Raw genomic sequence first — 22,139 nt, forward strand, 5'->3', positions numbered from 1 at the left:
TAACTTGATAATAAGATAAAAGTAATAGAAGTAGGAGGAGGAGTAGGAGAAGGAGGAAGAGGAAGAGGAGGAGGAGGAATGCACAGAAAGAACAGATATCAGGAGTCCTCTCTTGGTCTATTGCGAGGAGGAGGAAAAGGAGGAGAAGGAGGTGAAGGAGGAAAAGTAGGAATAGGAAAAGTGATAATAGTAGAGAGAGAGAGAGAGAGAGAGAGAGAGAGAGAGAGAGAGAGAGAGAGAGAGAGAGAGAGAGAGAGAGAGAGAGAGAGAGAGAGAGATGTGGGCGGTCGTGTCAGGGGAGAGGAAGAGGAAGCGAGAGAGGAGGAGGAGGAGGAGGAGGGTAAGGAACAGGCCGGGACGGAGGGAGGATGAGGCCAAAGACTGACGGGAAGGTAGTGCCGTTTGTGCAGTGTTCGAGGAGGGACGTACCGACGCGTGCTCCCGGCCCCGGCGCGTGTGTTGAGGGCGCGCTGTTTCCCGGTTCTAGTTGCTCGATATCTTTTGCATCTGTCTACTCCTTGCCAAATGGTAACCTCGGCAATGAGTCACCCGGCACTTCATATTCCCTCACGTCCTCAAAGTGGTGCTAAGTGACACTTCCTGCGAGGTCGGACAGCATATTTTTTATGGCGCGTTGACACCGGAGAGTTGAAGCCGAATCCCCGAGTAGAGTGTATAAAAGTACATTGGAGAGACACAGAAATGCGAGAAGAGACCGTAATCTGTATACGTATATTAGGCAGTGCAAGAGGAGACAATTTATTTTTTTAGATTTTAGAGTTTATATAAAAAGAGAGTTCTGAAACAGTTCGAGAGGAGTAACACATCATTTTTAGAGTGATGAATGTTGAGGGGACGGAAGAGCGAGAAGAGATAGTTTTTCTGATATTTTTAGGCAATGTAAGAAGAGAGAATATTTTTGGCAGTGCGAGAGATAGTACTATTTTTTTTCTTTCACTAGAAGGGTGACTTTTTTTCCTTCATAGTACAAGAGAAGAGAGAAAAATCAAACTGTACAACATGAGAAATTAACATACGAGTAACTATCTTTTTCACGCATCCCGGTTTAAAAGGCAAAGCTAGAAATATACTTCGTGACAGGTGAACATTCAGACGAGAGAGAAAAAAAAAAGACTCGCAGATATGAGAGAAAACAGTGTCGGAGGACGTTTTACGCATCAGACACGAAATAAAAGTTTTAAATTCGTCCATGAAGACAGGCGGGAGTGAGGAACGATGACACACAGCTAGACATCGCAGCTCATACCTTTTCCCCGGTCAGGATTTTCCCCAGACAGGACGTGACGCGGGTACAAGACAGTATTATTGGTCTGCTATCAGTCTGCCTTGATGGAGGGCTCTGTTGCGTTGCCTCCCCCGTGTTGCCTTGATCGTGAGCATCATCGAGGGGCAAAGCGACAACGAAGGGGCTTTTATTCAGCGTATCTGTTGTGTATTTCCAGTTGTATTTTTTTTATTTGCATGGTATTCTCTTACTTTTTTCCTTCTATCTTTTTTATTTTTTATCGATGGGACCAAGTAACCAATAGAGACAGCTTTTTTCAGTATATTTATCGTGTATTTCCTTATCATTGCGTATTTATGCTTTCGTTTGGTATTTTATTTCCGTAGTTATTGTCTTGCGTGCTGTGCCTCTTCGGGTTGGCTAAGTAAATAGAGAAGGAACATTATCCATTGTCTCTATATTGTATCATTGTATCCATTGTATTTATTATTTCTTTCCTTGTGTATCCTTGTGGGTTTTGGCTTTTGTTTCGTATTTTCTTGGTATATATTTGTATGTTTGTCTTGCTTCATTACTACTTCGGGTGAGCAGACCAATTATGAAAGCGAGTTAATGGATTAGCTTTATTGTAATTAACTTCATGTGTATCCACGTATATTTGTGTTTATTTAGTTTTGTACTTTATTTTTTCTTACATTTTCCTACGTTTTTTTCCTCTGCTTCATCAGGTGGGCAGAGCAACGAGGGGAAAGGAATTATTTATTGCTTTCTTTTTTTTTTTGTCTGCCGTTTATCTTTGCGCAGTTTTTTTTTTTTTTTTCCTCATAGATTGGCGAGGTAAATGGGAAAGAATATTACTCCATGTTACGGCGGCCCATTAGTTTTTATTCCTTTTTTTATCTTCGTTTTTTGCGAGTCCGTCATCATTTTTTTTTATCTCGTGTTCATGTATTTCTTGTGTATTCGTTTTTTTTGTTTTTTTTCTCCAATTCTTCCATGAACATTTGTTATTTTTTTTAGCTATTTCTTTTCTGCTATAGTTTCCTTGCACATCTAACTTTTTTATGCAATATTTTTTTCAATGGATACGTTTTTTTTTCTGTATTTTTCGCTCACATATATATTTTTATCCTTTTTTTTTTTGCGGTCCAGACATATTTTCCGCTCCCAAGGATTTGTTCCTTTCTCTCTCTCTCTCTCTCTCTCTCTCTCTCTCTCTCTCTCTGCACACACACACACACACACACACACACACACACACACACACACACACACACACACGCACACTGTCTCATATATACACGTGTTCGCATAAACCTGCCAGGTGAAACTGTGAGGAAAAAGGACCAGATAAAGATGAATTACTGGCGATAGTTGTATTTTCTCTCTACCTGGCACAATAGGACCCCTGAGGACACACACACACACACACACACACACACACACACACACACACACACACACACACACACACACACACACACACACACACACGTTCTGCATCGTCTCCGTCCGTTCTTTTTCCCCTCTCAGATGTTGTCCGTATACAGGGACCTTGTTCGCCCTCGTATGGAGTATGCATCTCATGTGAGGGGGAGGAGGGGAGGGCTCCACACACACAGCTCTGCTAAAGAGAGTAGATTCCAACTCTCCTCCTCTTACTAGCAGTCTTCTACCTCTAAAATTCTGCCGCAATGTTGCATCTCTGTCTATCTTCTACCGATATTTTTATACTGACTGCTCTTCTGAACTTGCTAACTCCATTCCTTCCCCATACCCGCTCCCCCGTTGCACCCGAGTTTCTACTCTTTCTAATCCATATACTATCCAAATACCTTATGCAAGAGTTAACTAGCATCTTTATTCTTTTATCCCTTTCGCTGGTAAACTCTGGAAAAGCAATCCTTCATTTGTATTCCCACTTGCCTACGACATGAACTTTTTTGAGAGTATCAAGACACCCTCCGCCCGAAACTGACTTTTCTTCTGGCCTCTCGTTCTCTTTTCTTTCGTAGGAGCAGCATATAGCCGGCGCTTTTGTTAATGTTTTTTTGTTTTTGCCCTTGAACGGCCTCCCTTGCTCTAAAAAAGAAACACACACACACACACACACACACACACACACACACGTAAATGATGACGGTATCGGCATGTCATTTGTATACCTTCATCAATTGAGTAAAGAAACTAATGCAACGATATAAATGAACGAAGTGTGGAAGAAAGCAAATAAAGAAAATATTCACATTTGCATCAGATAAAAAATGATGAAGAGCCGCAGTAAATCATAGTCGGTGCATGTAATCATCAATATTAGGAGCACAGACATACACCGAACCCATTTGGCTAATCATTCTGGGGGGAAAAATTAATAATCATACTCCCACCACCTTCCCTCGGCGGAATTAATCGTAATTAGAGAATGAAATACCCTCTGATGGTTCCATTTAGCCTAGTCGGTGACGCGCCAGATTGTCTATATAATTCGTCACCCAGAGAGATCATTCATAATTACATTTGCCGTGACTTTGACGCGGGGTAATTATGGAGGCAGGTAATTATAGTTTTCTATTATATTTAATTATACGTTTACGAGCCATCCGTACCGTGTGATGTCGTTACTGTCGCTGCTCCTGCTCTTTCATCCCGGCCCGTTATTTTTCATAGTCCCGTGACTCCGGTTGTTAGTATTCCGTTTGAGGTGTTTTTGTTTTATTTTCCCGGACTTGATTCAGCGCTGTGATCCCCGCGTGCGTCATGACCCGTGAGCCTCGCGGGTAATCCTCAACAGAAACAACCAGAAACAAAAGAACGCAGTGCAAGCGAATCAGATGAACGACTATTGAGAGCATTCAGGCCGCAGGAAGAGGATTTTAGGTGACAGGGTATGTGTAAGTTTTAAGAAAATATGATTATAAATTGATTTAGGTGGGGCGGAGGGCGTTGGTTGTATCAAAGTGATGGCTGATGTTACCGATGATGTAATGCAAGTAGATAGAAAGCAGCCAGACGTGTCCGCCTCTAGCGCCAGTAGGCTTTCTTCAGGGGCCTGGTGGTCTGCCCAAGCCCGTCATGGCGCAGTCAATTTTTTATAGTGGCGCCACGTTCAAGAGATTAAAAAGTTGATTCACTTGATAAAAAGGCTCATACAAATTATCAATAATAGCTATCTAACTGACTAAATAACATCTCCACTTTTATTCAGTATTATTATTCTTTTTTTTATTTTTCGTTATTAGTAATAGTAGTAGTAGTAGTAGTAGTAGTAGTAGTAGTAGTAGTAGTAGTAGTAGTAGTAGTTCCTTGGGCCGACAATCAGGATCCACCGGAAAGAAGCCTACCCGCGCAATAGGCCACGACGCAGAAGAAAAAAAAGTAGTAGTAGTAGTAGTAGTAGTAGTAGTAGTAGTAGTAGTAGTTGTAGTAGAAGTAGTAGTGGTAGTAGTAGTAGTAGTAGTAGTAGTATCAGAAGTAGTAGTAGTAGTAGTAGCAGTAGAAGCAGTAGTAGTAGTAGTAGTAGTAGCAGTACCAGCAGCAGCAGCAGCAGCAACAACAACAGCAGCAACAGTCTTAGGGCTTCCTAGTTTAAGAATGGGTCCGTTTCGTGGCGAGGTAAACACCCCTGGATCCTCACCTTTAAGGACAGGTAACACGAGCGGCGCGGCGCCGGGCGGGAATAACCTGTGCGACGAATGGTCGAGGCGGATGGATCACAAACCTGGACGAAAATGTCATAAACGAAGCGTAAATACATTCAAAGTGATAAAAAGCAGATCTAAAACTCAAATATCACGAAAACGCGCGCACACACACACACACACACACACACACACACACACACACACACACACACACACACACACACACACACACACACACACACACACACACACACACACACACACACACACACACACACGCACAAACAATCAATCAAACAAACAAACAAACAAACAAACAAGCAAGAAAGCACCGCAAAGCTATGAAAGTAATCCATTGATATCGCACATAAACCCGGGGTATGGAACATCCTTTGTTCGTTTCATATGTACAAACACTGTGTTTGTATTTACGTATTGCTGTGTGTGTGGGTGTGTGTGTGTGTGTGTGTGTGTGTGTGTGTGTGTGTGTGTTTATACATATGGAGATACTGATAGAGAGTCAAATCCAAACATGCATACATTCATTCTTTACAACAGGGGCATGCCGAGGGCTCATCCGGGGAGAATTTTTTATCGGGGAGAATAATTAATTTACGATTGTTTGTTTTGTTTCAGCGTCACCCGCTTTTGCTAGTCTTCACACCTCATTTTCAAGTTGTATTATCTTTCGTAGTATGGGGAAAAAATATAGCTCCCAAGACGCTGCTCCCTTAAAAATGACAGAGGAATATACTTAAGAATGAATTAATTTTAGAGGTCAAAGAAAACTGGAAAACGAGATACTGATAGAGATTATTGTGTGTTTGTTTGTTTGATTGTTGTGTGTGTTGGGGATAGAAGAAAGAGTATGAAGGATTTTCTGGGATTCAAAGTCTCCAGTTGAACAGAAATAGTCTATAACAAAATCAATCGCAGACCTATTCACCAGTTCGAAGAAGACATGGCGCCAGAGACCTAGCCCAAAATAGAACTGGCAATATGTGACGTTTTCCTCGTTGTGATTTCTATATAAAAAAAATACTCACCAAAAAGAATGATCCTTAAAAGCAAAAACATATCAACCAGTAACGTGTAGTGTAAGCGAAGGAGCGTTTTCTTCCTTGTGATTTCAGTCGTAAAATTTGTTGTCTCCCAACCAACCAAGGTCACAGAATGAACCCCATGAATACAGGATAAAAGGATAACCACTGAACATTTGCCGGAGCTCCACTCACAACCAGAAAATTACAGTGCCAAGGAAAGGAGAACGAGGAGCAAGAAGCACAGAAGACCCAGGCTAAACCACTTCACGGGTCGGCCCTTTTCATCCCCGGACCCCTCACGCCATTCCCGTCTCCCAGTGCCCCCTGCCCCGCCAGGATGAAGCATAGCCTCTGTTGGGTGGGCCTCACTCCCTTGCTGCTCCTCGCCCCTCAAGGTAAACCCAAACACTGCTCACCTGCATGATCCCACGGCTTAGTAATCTTGATTGGAAAGTTTTTTTTTGTTGTGGGCGTGTGTGTATATATGCATTTTTATTTTACTTTAGTCCCTTTTAGTTTACGTGTTTGATTTTAAGTGTTTTGTATCTCTAGTTTTTTGTTTTATTTTGATTTTTTCTTTGAGTTTGCTTTGACTTATTATATACTACCTTAAAGCGTTATTAGCTTATCCTCTAATCTTCTACCTGTGCTCCTAATTTACTCCACTGAATTTGAGTTTGTACACCTCACTGTTTTTCATTCTTCAGACATTTTTGTTTCACCCAAAAGAGATTCGATTCTAAAGTATTCTGACCCCTTTTCAGAAGTTCCTAAGTTACTGTAATTGTTTGTTTTTTGTTTGTTTGTTGTCTCAGTCGTTATTTCCCTATATTTTTTTTAAGTCTGGATCGAGCTTAATATCATTTCCCCTCATTTTAATAAATAATTCTGCAATGCTAGTGATTTATACTTTTGTAGTGCATTTTGTTTCATGAATTTCATTAATGCACGAGGTAATAAATGTTGTTGTTTAGTATCGCCTCGTTAACATTTCATAATAAGCATCAACTCGCTCTGGACCCTCCCACGTCAAGGGGCGATGAGGAGGGGAACGGTGATGGCGGGAGGAGAAAAAAGGTTAATGGTGTACACTGTCGCAGCGAAAGTGTTTCCCGTCTTCCACTTATTACACAAAATTCAGCGTTCTTCGTCCCTTAATTACAAAAATTATACCCTATCATAAGCAGTTAAGAGCCCTCGTATTCTGTCTTTTCTGTGCCTCTATTTTCTTTTTTTTTCAGTAAAGACAATGATTTTATCCTTTCCTCTGTTGGAGACGTTCAAGTATTTTACGAAGAATTTGATGAATGCAGTCTTTCCTCTTTTTTTGTGAGGTATTAAAAAGCCTTCCTCTCTTGCCTTTATGCGCCTCTTCTTGCAGGGATGGCAGCATATATTTATACTCTCGTGTCCCCTCGGGTATTTTCCGAAGATTAGCATGGACGCCGTTTTATTATCTTTTGTTCTCTTTGTATTAACGATTAAGAACCCTCACAATATATCTTTTAAGTACCCCCATTAATTGTGATTTTCTTTCTCTCGGTAAAGACAGCGGGATTTATTTCTTTTTTTTTTCTGTTCCCTCAGGTGTAATAATAATATTGTACCGAAGAAGGGAAGTTGTGATTTTTCCTTCTTGCGTTTTTTCCCCTCAATGAAGCTTTCCAGCCAATCCCTAGCACTGTTTATTTGATAGTTTATTTTTCATTATATTTGTTAGTTTGTATTTTGCCATTTACCTTGACTCGTTATGCAGTTTCTTCTCATAACCTTCAAATTAAACTGTTCCTGGTCTGTACTCCTGCTTTCCTATGAAGTTTATCCATTCATTATATTTCTGTGTATTATGACTAAAGTGTTTCATGAGAATTGTGTGTGTGTGTGTGTGTGTGTGTGTGTGTGTGTGTGTGTGTGTGTGTGTGTGTGTGTGCGTGTGTTCGTGTGTGGGTAGGGACGGGGGGACTTATCTACGGTGATTATCACGACAGCGTTTTCATTTTCAAGATTTTTCGCCTCCCGTTCTTCATGAGCAGGGTATTGGTGATCAGTGTAACGCGGTGTTTGTGGGAGAAGGTTTTTTTGTTGGTTCGTGCCTCCTTGTAATAGTAGGAGAGGTTGTAGTTGTAGTAGTAGTAGCAGTAGTAGTAGTAGTAGTAGTAGTACGTGATGTGGTGGTGATAGTAGTGGTAGGAGTAGTAGTGGTAGTAGTAGTAGTAGTAGTAGTAGTAGTAGTAGTAGTAGTAGTGAATGAAAGGTTCATATTCTAGAAACGGCTGATGTAACCTAAATCATTGTTTATCAAAGTAAATTCATGAAAAAGTTTGTAAAGAATACATTTGTTTATACTGACAGCTGTGTGGGGATGAGTATTAATTAAACCTTTTACCGAAGGAGATAATTTAATATCATATAACTGAGTCACGTGTGGGCTGAGCCTTTAAGGTATAAATAAAAGGTTAGTTTAATCCGCATCCGTGTGCATTAATATATTGCCACTCAGCGGACATATTGTTTCGTCTTTAATGCCTCCTTTAGAGAAACATCCCAAGTGAAGAGAATGTTGTCTCGTTAAAAGCAGCGTTTGAAGCAACAACCTCGGGAAACTTAGATTAACAAGTAATATGACTAATTATATCGATAAGTAAAATATTAATAATGACAGTAATAATAATAAGAATAAGAATAAGAAGGTGATGATGATCAACAACAGCAATAACAACTAATAACAATGACGTGCCTGATAACAAATATTACACACTACCGCAGTCTGTTCAAGCGAAGTGTTCCTCCGCCACCTAATCGGCGTGTGTCAAGCCTTTCCTGATTGGCTGGATACCTGTTCCGCTGCCATGGTGGTTGTCTGTCAATCATATACTATTTTTTTTGTTTTCGTGCTACATTCTGTTTTATTGTTTGTCTTGGCAGGCTTTTTATACAAGAAGTACAGTCACGGTGTGCACAGTTAGGCTCAACAATCATTGTCAAAACTCGTTTAAACGAAAATTAAAGAAATTATGATCAGTATACTTGAGAGAACAGCTCCAAAATACTTGGACCATAAGTACTACTACTACTACTACTACTACTACTACTACTACTACTACTACTACTACTACTACTACTACGACTACTACTACTACTACTACTACTACTACTGTTACTACTACTACTAATACTACTACTACTACTAGAAGAAGCAGCAGCGTCACTCGTCGTCCACATGTTAGTATTTAGTGACAAAACAACATTCCAATTTGCTACGCAGTTACCAACAACCTTATGAAGCCTGCGTAATAAACTCTGTGATATACACGAAATGTTAACCTTTACGTAGTTCACCAGCCTAGAGTCTCTGGATATCTCCTGCCACATTTAGCACCAGCAGACTGTTCTGCAGGTTTTTCATCCTGATTTCCACCAAACTGCCACCACATTTCCATACCTGCAGGCAAATATTTCGTTACAGACAGAGCATTGCCTTGGCAGTGACGTGGCAAACTCTACGGACAAAGCCAGCCGCATTTGCCTTACTAAGTGGCCTCCATGTTAGGTAATGGGAACACTCCGGGGTGTCAGTACACGCCATAACCTCTGCTGGTACACTTAGTTTTGCTTCTGATTCGTTCCCTTAACTATCAAAATGTATAATGCGTCCACCATGTGACACGATTAAAGTACATGTTTATATGTTATCTATGTCGTAATAGCCAGCAGGCAGCAGCCAGTGTCTCCACGTCAAAGCGCGGCCCGCTGTGAATCAGTAAATTACATGTTATTATAAATTATTCAAATTTTATGCCATATCGCATTATATTTGTAATATGATTATACAGTCGTGTCCAGGAGACTTCTCTTTATAAAGTGAAGCGATTCATTTTTATACTAGTTCAATAAATCTTGCAAATGACTGATATTTAAATAGTGATAAACATTTTCGAGCTTTTCTTTCACCTATACTCGTCATAAATCTTTTTTTTTACTGTCCTTTACAAACCTATGTATGTTCCCCAATCACTTGTCAGTGTGATGGTGTCAACCACAACTGTCATCCTTGTGTAAGAGGTGAGCTACAACAGACAACCTTCAAGAGAGCGAAAGAGGAATCCGGCTAATCAGGAGAGGCCTGACATACTGCCAAGGTGCCAGAGGAACAGTTCGTTTAAATAGATTATAGCAATCATATGAAGAAGAGGGAAATGGAGGAGGAGAAAGAGGAGGAGGAAGAGGGAAAGAAATACAAGAACAAGTTGGACAGTGGCATTTGAGAATGTGTACAATATCTCACAACAGTAATATCTAAGATGACCCGCGCTTAATACAACAGTAATAGTAGTAATGATAATAAGAAGATGGAGAAGAGTAATAATGATAACACAGGCGAAATACATCCCCCAACAGCCTTACATACATAGCGAAACCGACGTGCAGCGCAGAAGCCAGCTATTACACCGGCCCAAACACTGCATTCTTGAGGGACCCGTTCGCCGATTTACCGGACAAAGCCGCGCTGATGATGGATTTTTCCCAATACCTCTTGACCAACGGTAATTACGACCACAAATCCAGGCTAATGAGAGGTGAGGGAGGAAGGAGCGTAACCAAGGTGGATGGGAGGCAGCCTAGACCCGTTAATTATAATGACTGTTACAAGGATGATAAAAGAGTGGCAGTAGAGGTCGTTGTGTGGGTGCAGTAGCGATTGCAGTAATGTTAATTGTGACGGTGGTGGTGGTGGTGGTGGTAGTGAGGAGGAGAAAAGTAAAAGTAGTAGTATAAGTAGTAATAGTAGTAGTAGTAGTAATGATGATGATGATGATGATGATAACAATAATAATGATAATATAATAATAATAATAATAATAATAATAATAATAATAATAATAATAATAATAATAATAATTTTATGTGTGTTAGGGTGTGAGTGACTCCCTCTTTATATTTCTTTGTTTCCGTTGAATATAAAGATTTACTGACCCCTATTTAATTCTTGGGAATGAGAGAGAGAGAGAGAGAGAGAGAGAGAGAGAGAGAGAGAGAGAGAGAGAGAGAGAGAGAGAGAGAGAGAGAGAGAGAACCTTTCCATTTCTGTACATCATCATCTTCAACCATTACTATTCCACTGAAGGAGAAAGGACTTTCCCATCGCTCCCGACCTCTCTGTCTGATGTTTGTGTATTCCATCTTGCTCTAGAAACTGCTCTAATATAGTCTCTCCACCGGGTTTTCTCTCTGTCCTAACTTCTACAAATTCCGAGTTGCCATTCAGTGTTACTTTGGTTGTCCAGCTCTTATCAGTTCTCTACATATGGCCTGCCCAAGTCCACTTCTTATTCTTGATAGGCGTTAGAATATCCAGCCTTGGTCTCTTCTCTAATCATATTCGTACTTGTGTGCTTCGTAGCTGTCTCTTTAAATCTTTTGTGAGACGCCAAATTTCTGAATCGTATGTTAGGACTGGCAGGATACATTGACTGTACTGCTTTCTCTTCAGGGAAAAGTATACCTTCCTCTTTATGACATTTCTGTACCTATTACAAAAGCGCTGCACCCTTTTAATATTCTCTTTCTGATTTATTTGTCGCGGGTTGGATTTGCACTAATTGTTTCTCCTAGATATGTGCATTTCTCTACTCTCGAGTTTTCGTTCCCGATCATTATTTGTTGCCCTCCCAACCGATTGTTTAACATTGCCTTCGTTGTCTTTTTTTTATTCATGCCCAGACCAACTTTCTTGCACTCCTAACTAAGCCCCGCAACCTCCTAATCAACCCCACAACCTACTCACCAATTCAACAACCTCCTGAACCCCTACAGCCTTCTCATCAGTCTCACAACCCCCTCCTCGACCCCTACAACATCATTCTTAACTGTCACAACCTTCTCATCAATTTCACACTTCTGAACCCCCACAACCTTTTCATCAATCCCACAACTTCCTCATCAACCCCTACAACATCCTACTTATTCTTCACAACATTCTCATCAGTCCCTCAACCTTAGAACATCCCCTAATAACTCATAACTTTCTCATGAATCACACAACTTCCTCATCAATCCTTACAACACCCTGCTTAACCTTCACAATCACAAATTCATCCTCAACTCCCTCAACCTCCTCGTTAAACCCTACAACTTTCTCCTCCACAGCCAACACCTTCTCCTCAGTCATACCCACTCTCCCTCTCTCTCTCCTTTTCCTCGCCTAACGGTACTTCCACAGGTCATTAGGCGTTACTTAAGTTCGTGCATATATCACTGTAATGTAACAAGTCATCAACATAGTGTGCTCAGCAGGATGATGTAACAAAGAAATCGATAGCAAGAAGTTTGAAGTTGATGTGTGTTGATGGTAGAGGAACTAATGGGCAGCGATTTGTGTGAGGAATTCTTGACCATTCTTAATATTGCTGTCATCATTATCATCGTTGTTATAAGGTATTCTTACGTTCGTTACAGTCATAGTGTCTGTAATCTCCCTCTCAATATTTTCTTCCTTCTCTCCTTGTTTTTCTTTTTGTTCTTTTCTTTTATATATAATTTAATCTTTTCTTCTTCTTCTTCTTCTTTTTCTTTTTCTTTTTCTTTTTCTTCTTCTTCTTCTTCTTCTTCTTCTTCTTCTTCTTCTTCTTCTTCTTCTTCATCCTTCTCCTCGTACCTCCGTGATGAAGTGGTTAGCACTAATAGCTACGAATCCGTGAATCTGGGTTTGGACCTCGACCAGGGCAGTCAGCACACAGCCCACTCAGCTGTCCATTCTCCCTTTCGGGATGGTTGATGAATAGGTGTGTACTTGGGGAAGTAAACTGTGGTAACCCGAATGCCACACCAGCACTGCCCCGTTGTAATGGGTTATTTCCAGCCACAGATTCAAGGGTCAATATGACGGAGATGAGCACCGAGGCTAGGCACACAGCCTTAGCCTATGCCCCCAACTTTACCTCCTCCTCCTCCTCCTCCCTCTTATCACCATCATTAATTAACAACAGAAACATTATCTGGTCATTAATAACCCTTTTCCTACTCTCTTCGTCATCATCATTATGCCTTCATCATACTGCTATCGTCGTCATCATCAGCACCACTGTAATGTGCACCCGTCCATTCCACATCGGCGTGCGTGCTCGATGTATGAACGTCGCATTAGCCTTTTAAGCAGATGCATAATTTATCGCGGGCAATAGTTCCGGCCTTATTACACGCTAAATGATTGCGATGCAGGACGCGAACGGCGCTAACTTTTGCACATTTAACGAACGGAAGTCTAAAAACACAACACTGTACGTGTTGCATGAAAACATGAAACGCCTACCACCATTACTGCTACTACAACTACCTTTATCAGTACTACTACTGCTGCTACCACTACTACTACTACTTCTACTTCTACTACTGCTTCTGCTGCTCCTACTACCACTACTACTACTACTACTACTACTACTACTACTACTACTACTACTACTACTACTACTACTACTACTACCACCAATAATAATAATAATAATAATAATAATAATAATAATAATAATAATAATAATAATAATAATAATAATAATAATAATAATAATAATAATAATAATAATAATAATAATAATAACAATAATAATAATAATAATAATAATAATAATAATAATAATAATAATAATAATAATAATAATAATAATAATAACAATAATAATAATAATAATAATAATAATAATAATAATAATAATAATAATAATAATAATAATGATAACAATAATAATAATAATAATAATAATAATAATAATAATAACAATACAAGCAATAATAATAATAATAATAATAATAATAATAATAATAATAATAATAATAATACAAGCAATAATAATAATAATAATAATAATAATAATAATAATAATAATAATAATAATAATAATAATAATAATAATAATAATAGTAACAACAGTAACATTATAATCCCTCGGGGGACAGTTCAAATGATTTTAGAGTTACAAAATATGACCCTATGAAACATACTGTAAAACATATGATAGTAATAATAATAACAATAATATTGATGATAATAATTAAGATTATAATTGTACGAATAATAGTAATATATTACATAGGGCGAGAGGACGAGCGATATTAGAATTGCAAACAAAAAAGATTAAATTTTCACGTGAGGTGTTGTATAAATTAATTCTTTACCCCGATTTCCATTTAGATAACAGTAATAAGTATACGTGTGGGTACGACTCAAATGGCTTCCCGGCGGACTTGTCACACGCGGGATAACATCGGTGCCTGGCTATAACGATTCAACTAATAACAATCGAGCGCTGCTTCCCCCTAAATTGCGCCGATACGGTGTCTCAAACGCCTACAGACAGTTAAGAACCCGCCCCAGAACCCAAGGCAGCGAGTGCATAAGCTCTTGAACCAAATACCAACGGCGACGAAACTTTATCGTGTAGAGTTTGCTCTTCATACAGATGTTAACAAATTTGAGAAAACTATACAGGAAATCTCTATAGTATCGGGTGTTGAGTCATAAACCTGTGCAATAATGAGAGTACACTTTGGTAAGGCAGCGGGTTTGTATTCTCCTAAATCAAATACGAAAAAGTACGAATATTTATTGTATAGAGTGTGGTGCTCATACAGACGTTAACAGAAAAGTATATGAAATCTGTTTAGTGTCGGGTGCTGAGTAGAAAACCTGCCCAGTATGACAGTATAGTTTGGTTTGAGTGCTTTGGACTTTGGAACCAGTCCGCAGTGGCAATACCGCAACCAAGCCCCTTTCATGACTACAGGTGATAAGAAATAACATGACACTTTCCTGCAAATTAAACGCTTTTGAGGGGAGCATCACGACACCTCCGAAACTGTATATGATCGCTGTCTTTTGCCTGGTATGCATGGCAGTTTGCTGCGGGCTTGTTTCTTTTTATTTCGTTTCGGCCTTGGCCTTTCTCCTACACCGTAATAAAGAAGAAAAGTTGAGCCATACAGAGACTAAGGGAGTTGAAAAATGCGGGTCAGTAAGGCGTGTGCGAAATTTATTACCTACCTGTTTCGATTCTGACGTAGATAACTGTAACGACCGTAATGCATGCACGTGGATATGTCATTAGCCTCGGACATGGTGGATGGGACACACACACACACACACACACACACACACACACACACACACACACGTAAGGCAATACATTTATTCACATGATATGCTTGTGTGTGTGTGTGTGTGTGTGTGTGTGTTCCATTTACCATGTACGACACTAATGACATCGCCACGTCCATACATTGCCGTAATTACAGTAATTAATTATATGTGTAATTATGAACGTCCTGAAACTGAATTTATACATTATAATTAGAGTTGTGCTAAACATCACCAATAGTGTTCACGCCTACGTGCTCCCTTACGCCTGTCGTCACGTTTTACGCCTTAATAACACCCACGTCGGCCTCTGCCTCTTGCCCGTCCAGTCTTCCTACCTTCACAAAATAACTCCACTTCATTTCTATTCACTATTTCTCTTATTCCGTAACCCACCATGCTGCTTCACCTCGTATCCTCACTATATTCCAACATCACCTAACCCCGACAACCTAACAGCTCCTTTTACTTCTTCACTGCATTCATTCCAACATCACTTAACCCCGACAACCTAATAGCTCCTTTTACTTCTTCACTGCATTCATTCCAACATCACCTAACCCCGACAACCTAATAGCTCCTTTTACTTCTTCACTGCAATCATTCCAACATCACCTAACCCCGACAACCTAATAGCTCCTTTTACTTCTTCACTGCATTCATTCCAACATCACTTAACCCCGACAACCTAATAGCTCTTTTTACTCCTTCACTGCATTCATTCCAACATCACTTAACCCCGACAACCTAATAGCTCCTTTTGCTTCTTCACTGCATTCATTCCAACATCACTTAACCCCGACAACCTAATAGCTCCTTTTACTTCTTCACTGCATTCATTCCAACATCACTTAACCCCGACAACCTAATAGCTCCTTTTACTTCTTCACTGCATTCATTCCAACATCACTTAACCCCGACAACCTAATAGCTCCTTTTGCTTCTTCACTGCATTCATTCCAACATCACTTAACCCCGACAACCTAATAGCTCCTTTTGCTTCTTCACTGCATTCATTCCAACATCACCTAACCCCGACAACCTAATAGCTCCTTTTGCTTCTTCACTGCATTCATTCCAACATCACTTAACCCCGACAACCTAATAGCTCCTTTTACTTCTTCACTGCATTCATTCCAACATCACTTAACCCCGACAACCTAATAGCTCTTTTTACTCCTTCACTGCATTCATTCCAACATGACCTAACCCCGACAACCTAATAGCTCCTTTTACTTCTTCACTTCATTCATTCCAACATCACCTAACCCCGACAACCTAATAGCTCCTTTTTACTTCGTCACTGCATTCATTCCTACATCACTTAACCCCGACAACCTAATAGCTCCTTTTACTTCTTCACTGCATTCATTCCAACATCACTTAACCCCGACAACCTAACAGCTCCTTTTGCTTCTTCACTGCATTCATTCCAACATCACTTAACCCCGACAACCTAACAGCTCCTTTTACTTCTTCACTGCATTCATTCCAACATCACCTAACCCCGACAACCTAATAGCTCCTTTTACTTCTTCACTGCATTCATTCCAACATGACTTGCTTTTCTCCGTAGCCTCGCACCTATTCTACCCTTTTGCCCATCCAGTCTTCCTACTTCCACCAAATAACTCCTCTTCTCTTCTCCGGCTTCCCCTATTACTGAACCCAACCGCCTATTTCACCTCCTTTCCTCCTTACGTTCATTCCAACACCACCTTACTCTGATAACCTTGTAACACCATTTGCCTCCTCTTCACTTGATTCTCTGTAGCCTCCCAACTAGTCTAACCAAAACCCTCGTCACCTTTTCTCACCACTTCCATCACCACCGCAGCTTCCACTCTCTTCTTCCCAACTCCACAACGGTTTCCACTTACTATCATCCCTGCATTCATTAATTTCTACATTATTCCCATGTCACTTGCCTTTCTCTGTAGCCTTTCAACTAGTCTAACCAAGATTCTCGTTACCTCTTTTCCTTACTTCTTCCATCACCATCGCATCTTCCACTCTCTCTCTCTTCTTCCTAACTCACCAACGCATTCCATCCACTATCCTCGCTGCATTCATTTCTACTTCATTCCCATATCACTTGCTTTTCTCTGTAGCCTCCCAACTAGTCTAACCAAAACACTCGTCACCTTTTTTCACTTCTTCCATCACCATCGCATCTTCCAATCTCTCTCTCTTCTTCCCAACTCAGCAACGCATTCCATCCACTCTCCTCGCTGCATTTTATCTTTATATCACTTATCTTTACCTGTAGTCACCCAATCACCTTTTCTCCGATCTCTTTCCCCGCCTTCCTTTCCCTGAACAATGCCTACAGCGCCTTCCCTTACCCTTTGCACTCCATTCTCACCACCTTCGTCAATTCTGAGCTCTTCCCTTCACAGCCAGTCTTTCCTCTTACTTTGCACCTTTAATACCTGCCCATCACTTGGTCTGTCATTCTTCCCACCATAAAACTTTCCCTCCCTTTACGTCTTCCAGGACCCTAAAAGCCTGATTCTGAATGCGTGGCAGCAGTTTCGAAGCTGAGTTTTTTTCCCTTTTATTTATTTATTTATTTATTTATTTTTTTACAGCTAAGGAGACAGCTCAAGGGCGTAAAGAAAAGAATAAAAAAAAGGCCCGCTGCTCACTGCTCCAGAACAGAGGTTATAGGAGTCTCCAAAATCAGAGGTCAATTTCGGGAGGAGAGGTGTCCTGATGCCCTCCTCTTGAAAGAGTTCAAGTCGTAGGCAAGAGGAAATATAGATGAAGGAAGATTGTTCCAGAGTTTACCAGCGTGAGGGATGAAAGAGTGAAGATGCTGGTTAACTCTTGCATAAGGGGTTTGGACAGTATAGGGATGAGCATGAGTAGAAAGTCGTGTGCAGCAGGGGCCGCGGGAGGAGGGGACGCATGCAGTTAGCAAGTTCAGAAGAGCAGTCAGCGTGGAAATATCGATAGAAGATAGAAAGAGAGGCAACATTGCGGCGGAATTTGAGAGGTAGAAGACTATCAGTAATAGGAGGAGAGCTGATGAGACGAAGAGCCTTTGATTCCACTCTGTCAAGGAGAGCTGTGTGAGTGGACCCCCCACACATGAGATTCATACTCCATACGAGGGCGGACAAGGCCCCTGCAAATGGACAGCAACTGTGTGTGGGAGAAGAACTGGCGGAGACGGTACAGAACGCCCAGCCTCGAGGAAGCTGATTTAGTAAGAGATGAGATATGAAGTTTCCAGTTAAGATTTTGAGTTAAAGATAGACCGAGGATGTTTAGTGTTGAGGAAGGTGATAGCTGAGCGTTGTCAAAGAATAGGGGATAGTTGTTTGGAAGATTGTGTCGAGTGGACAGGTGGAGAAACTGTGTTTTTGAGGCGTTGAAGGACACCAGGTTCCTCTTGCCCCAGTCGGAAATAATAGTAAGGTCTGAGGCTAAGCGTTCTGTTGCTTCCAGCCTTGAATCGTTAAGTTCCTGTAGGGTGGGTCTTCTATTAAAAGAAGTTGAGTAATGCAGAGTGGAATCATCGGCGTAAGAATGGATAGGACAGTTCGTTTTGGAAAGAAGATCATCAATGAACAACAGAAAGAGAGTGTGAGATAGGACAGAACCCTGTGGGACACCACTGTTAATAGGTTTAGGGGAAGAACAGTGACCGTCTACCACAGCAGAAATAGAACGGTCAGAAAGGAAACTGGAGATAAAGGTACAGAGAAAAGGATAGAAACCGTAGGAGGGTAGTTTGGAAAGCAAAGATTTGTGCCAGACCCTATCAAAAGCTTTTGATATGTCCAGCGCAGTAGCAAAGGTTTCACCGAAACGGCTAAGAGAGGATGACCAAGAGTCAGTTAGGAAGGCAAGGAGATCACCAGTAGAACGCCCCTTGCGGAACCCATACTGGCGATCAGATAGAAGGTCAGAAGTGGAAAGGTGCTTTTGAATCTTCCGGTTAAGGATTGATTCAAAAGCTTTAAATAGACAAGAAAGTAAAGCTATAGGACGGTAGTTTGAGGGATTGGAACGGTCACCCTTCTTAGGCCGTAAATGTACTCAGAATGTTACAAAGAAAAGTCAGTTACATGTCATTCTTCTTCTCGTTTCAGCAATTTTCCTTTCCTCTTCCTATGTGTAAGCTATATGATGTCTTACACTCTCCTCGTGTTCTTATGTAATGCTCATTTGACCCAGAGGACAAAGGGTGCTTGAAATAAATCGCATTCCAACATGGCACAAGAAAGAACTCGACCCAAGCATTTCCTACTAAATCCTGAAGGCACGCCGGTGTGACCTCTTATGCTCTCATGAAACACTTTTATAACCAAAGGAACAAATAGTGTTAGAAAATCAATTACTTCTCTGCGTGACAACAGAAACGATTCGACATAACTTTCTTCCTAAATCATGAAGTCACTCTTTGTAGGCTAAATGACCTCTTACGCTCATTTTGTGTTCTTCTGTAATGCTTTTCTAACCAAGAGAATAAAATATAATAGTTTTATAAATATATTTCCCATACCTGTGACGAAAGAAGAATTGCACGCTCGCACACACACACACACACACACACACACACACACACACACACACACACACACACACACACACACACACACACACACACACACTTTATTATTCTTTCGGCTTCTTCCCGTTTTTTTTTTTTATGGGGAAGGGAGAGCAGGATGTTGCGGGCATTCCTTTTTGAAAAGTTTTTGTCCCTGACCTACCCCCTGCGCACACACACACACACACACACACACACACACACACACACACACACACACACACACACACACACACACTAGACCGTTTTATCATAAGCATTCCGTCGTCGTTATTATGAAGCAGTTTGTCAAGATATTTACTACGGACAGGAATTAATGGGGCCAAACACAGTACACGCACCTGCTGGAACTTTGGCCCCCTCGCGCACGTCGCCAGGCGCTGATAAACATTACACGCGGGTCGTTGTTGTTAATGCGAGAATCGATGCGAACGAAAGTCGACTCGCCACATAATTCATGCCGCCGGAAAGCCACTAAGTGCATGAGGGGCATAAAAATTTAAAGTTGAGAGGCCAGACTCGTCCGCGTCCGGCCTTTGGAGTCGCTCGGCTAATCATTAATATCGCGACTCATTCCCTCGGACGGCAACCCAAAGGAATGTCTCAGTGTTTGCATTTATTCACGGGAGACAGAGAATTATTACCGTGCTTTTAATTCATTACAGAGGCTTAATTAACTGTGTTTTTATGTAGCGCAGTATACTTGAGCGAGTGAGTGGGCGGGTTTGGTTGTCGGTCGGTGTGAGTAGGTGGGCGTGGAGGCGCTCGTACAAAAGTGATATCTAAGTCCTTGCACGCGAGACACCGGAATAGCCGTGTTTTTAATTAACGATAGTGACTTTTCTGTATACGTTCGGAGGTGATGTGTGAAGAGTCAGTTGTGTGGCTGGCTGAGCGTGGCGGGAGAAGGGACATCTTAAGAAGCTATTACACTGGGCAAATTTTCCGTGGATCTCCAGTCAAACCACGATTTCCGCTGGCGTGGTTCTCCTATTTCCGTGTTTTTCTGACATGTCCACGATCTTCCAAAGCTACGGTAGATTTCACTGAAGGACGACGGTATTACTCACCATCATCATCAGCAGCAATAACAAGAAACAAATGAGAGCCACGCTAGCGGAATCCTGGTTTGACTGAAGATCCACGGAAAGTTTGCCCAGTGTAATAGACCCTTTTGTGTGCGGATATAAGACTCATCCTACACGACCTCTTCATCCAAAATTGACCTCTTTTTTTTAGCATCTCATCTCTGTTTTCTTTATAGCAGCAGTGATTAGCGTGTTTTTTTCTTACTTTTTTGGCCCTTGAGCTGTTTCCTTTGCTATAAAAAACACTACAATAGTTGTGTCTTTAATTAACTATGGCGCCCTAATTGTCTTTAATGATTCACTGTCTTGGAGAATTCACTGTGTTGAGGTGGATAGGGAGGATCGATGGGGATGGACGGATGAGCTTATGCCCTTCACCTCCTTTCCCTCACTCCCTCCCCCTCACCTTTCGCTTGCAGCATTATTTTCTGTCACCCACCACCACTTACCCCACCCCGTCTGAGTTACGGTCCATACGCCGTCCCTTGCTTGATGAGTTCTATATCCTGTTTTGCTTACCCAAGAGAATGCAACATGTAACCCCCAGTGGTGTGTGTGTGTGTGTGTGTGTGTGTGCGCGAGAGAGAGAGAAACAGAGAGAGAGAGAGAGAGAGAGAGAGAGAGAGAGAGAGAGAGAGAGAGAGAGAGAGAGAGAGAGAGAGAGAGAGAGAGAGAGAGAGAGAGAGAGAGAGAGAGAGAGAGAGAGAGAGAGAGAGAGAGAGAGAGAGAGAGAAAGAAAGAAAAAACAAAAAAATTAGGACATATAGAAAGAAGGAAGGAAAGAAAGAAAGAAGGAAGGAAAGAAAGGAAGAAAGGGAAGAAAGAAAGGGAGAAAAAAGAAAGAAAGATGGAAAGAAAGAAGGAAAAAAAAAAAGAAAGAAAGAAATCAGGAAGAGAGAGAGAGAGAGAGAGAGAGAGAGAGAGAGAGAGAGAGAGAGAGAGAGAGAGAGAGAGAGAGAGAGAGAGAGAGATGGCACGCTAGTCGGACGCTGTGTTAAATATGCAGCACCCTTTAAGTGGTACAGGACCTTCGGAAATTTTTGAAGACCTCATCCATAAGTGAACGCTCTTTGCTGCATGATCTTCACTAATGCCGTCCGTCCCGCGACTCACGAAGAGTGAAGAGCGTGACGGAGTGAGGATGAGTTATTGCGTTCCTGCTCACGAATTGGACTTTTTCCTTTCTTAATTTATGTACATCGTCATCACCCATAAATTGATCGATTCAGTGAGAGGTAGATGAACAGTTACCTAGAGACTGATAGATAGGTAGACAGATTTCGATTTTAATTTAGATATGTAGTTTGATTTGATTAGATTTATAATTTTTGGCCGCTACTCTATTTAGGAGCAATAAGTAGCGGGCTTTTTTTTCATATTGTTTTCTTTTTTTTTTACGCCCTTGCACTGTCTCCTATGCTGTAAAAAAATAG

At 41.0% G+C, this 22,139-nt stretch overlaps 1 protein-coding gene and 1 long non-coding RNA gene across 9 annotated transcripts in view; one reads left to right on the forward strand and one right to left on the reverse strand.

Moving 5' to 3' along the window:
• The window catches only part of LOC126995228 (protein amalgam-like), a 79,396-nt gene that overhangs the window by 19,341 nt on the left and 37,916 nt on the right, over positions 1-22,139 (forward strand). For 2 of the 8 annotated variants that reach the window (XM_050854641.1, XM_050854671.1), the window contains one exon: positions 6,053-6,325. The exons of 1 other annotated variant lie outside the window; for it this stretch is intronic. In XM_050854641.1, coding sequence (XP_050710598.1) covers positions 6,268-6,325 — 58 coding nt within the window. In that variant the 5' untranslated portion in view covers positions 6,053-6,267. Of the gene's footprint in view, positions 1-353; positions 529-6,052; positions 6,326-22,139 lie in introns of those variants that run through there. 5 more of the 8 variants (XM_050854660.1, XM_050854682.1, XM_050854650.1 and 2 more) reach the window with 4 other exon arrangements.
• On the reverse strand, positions 15,559-16,211 carry LOC126995245 (uncharacterized). Its single transcript, XR_007750142.1, has 3 exons — positions 16,159-16,211; positions 15,850-15,981; positions 15,559-15,613 (listed from the first exon to the last, which is right to left on the reverse strand). It is a non-coding gene; the product is annotated as an uncharacterized LOC126995245 (long non-coding RNA).

The sequence above is a fragment of the Eriocheir sinensis genome, chromosome 1 (genome assembly GCF_024679095.1).
Source record: "Eriocheir sinensis breed Jianghai 21 chromosome 1, ASM2467909v1, whole genome shotgun sequence".
Lineage (NCBI taxonomy): Eukaryota > Metazoa > Arthropoda > Malacostraca > Decapoda > Varunidae > Eriocheir > Eriocheir sinensis.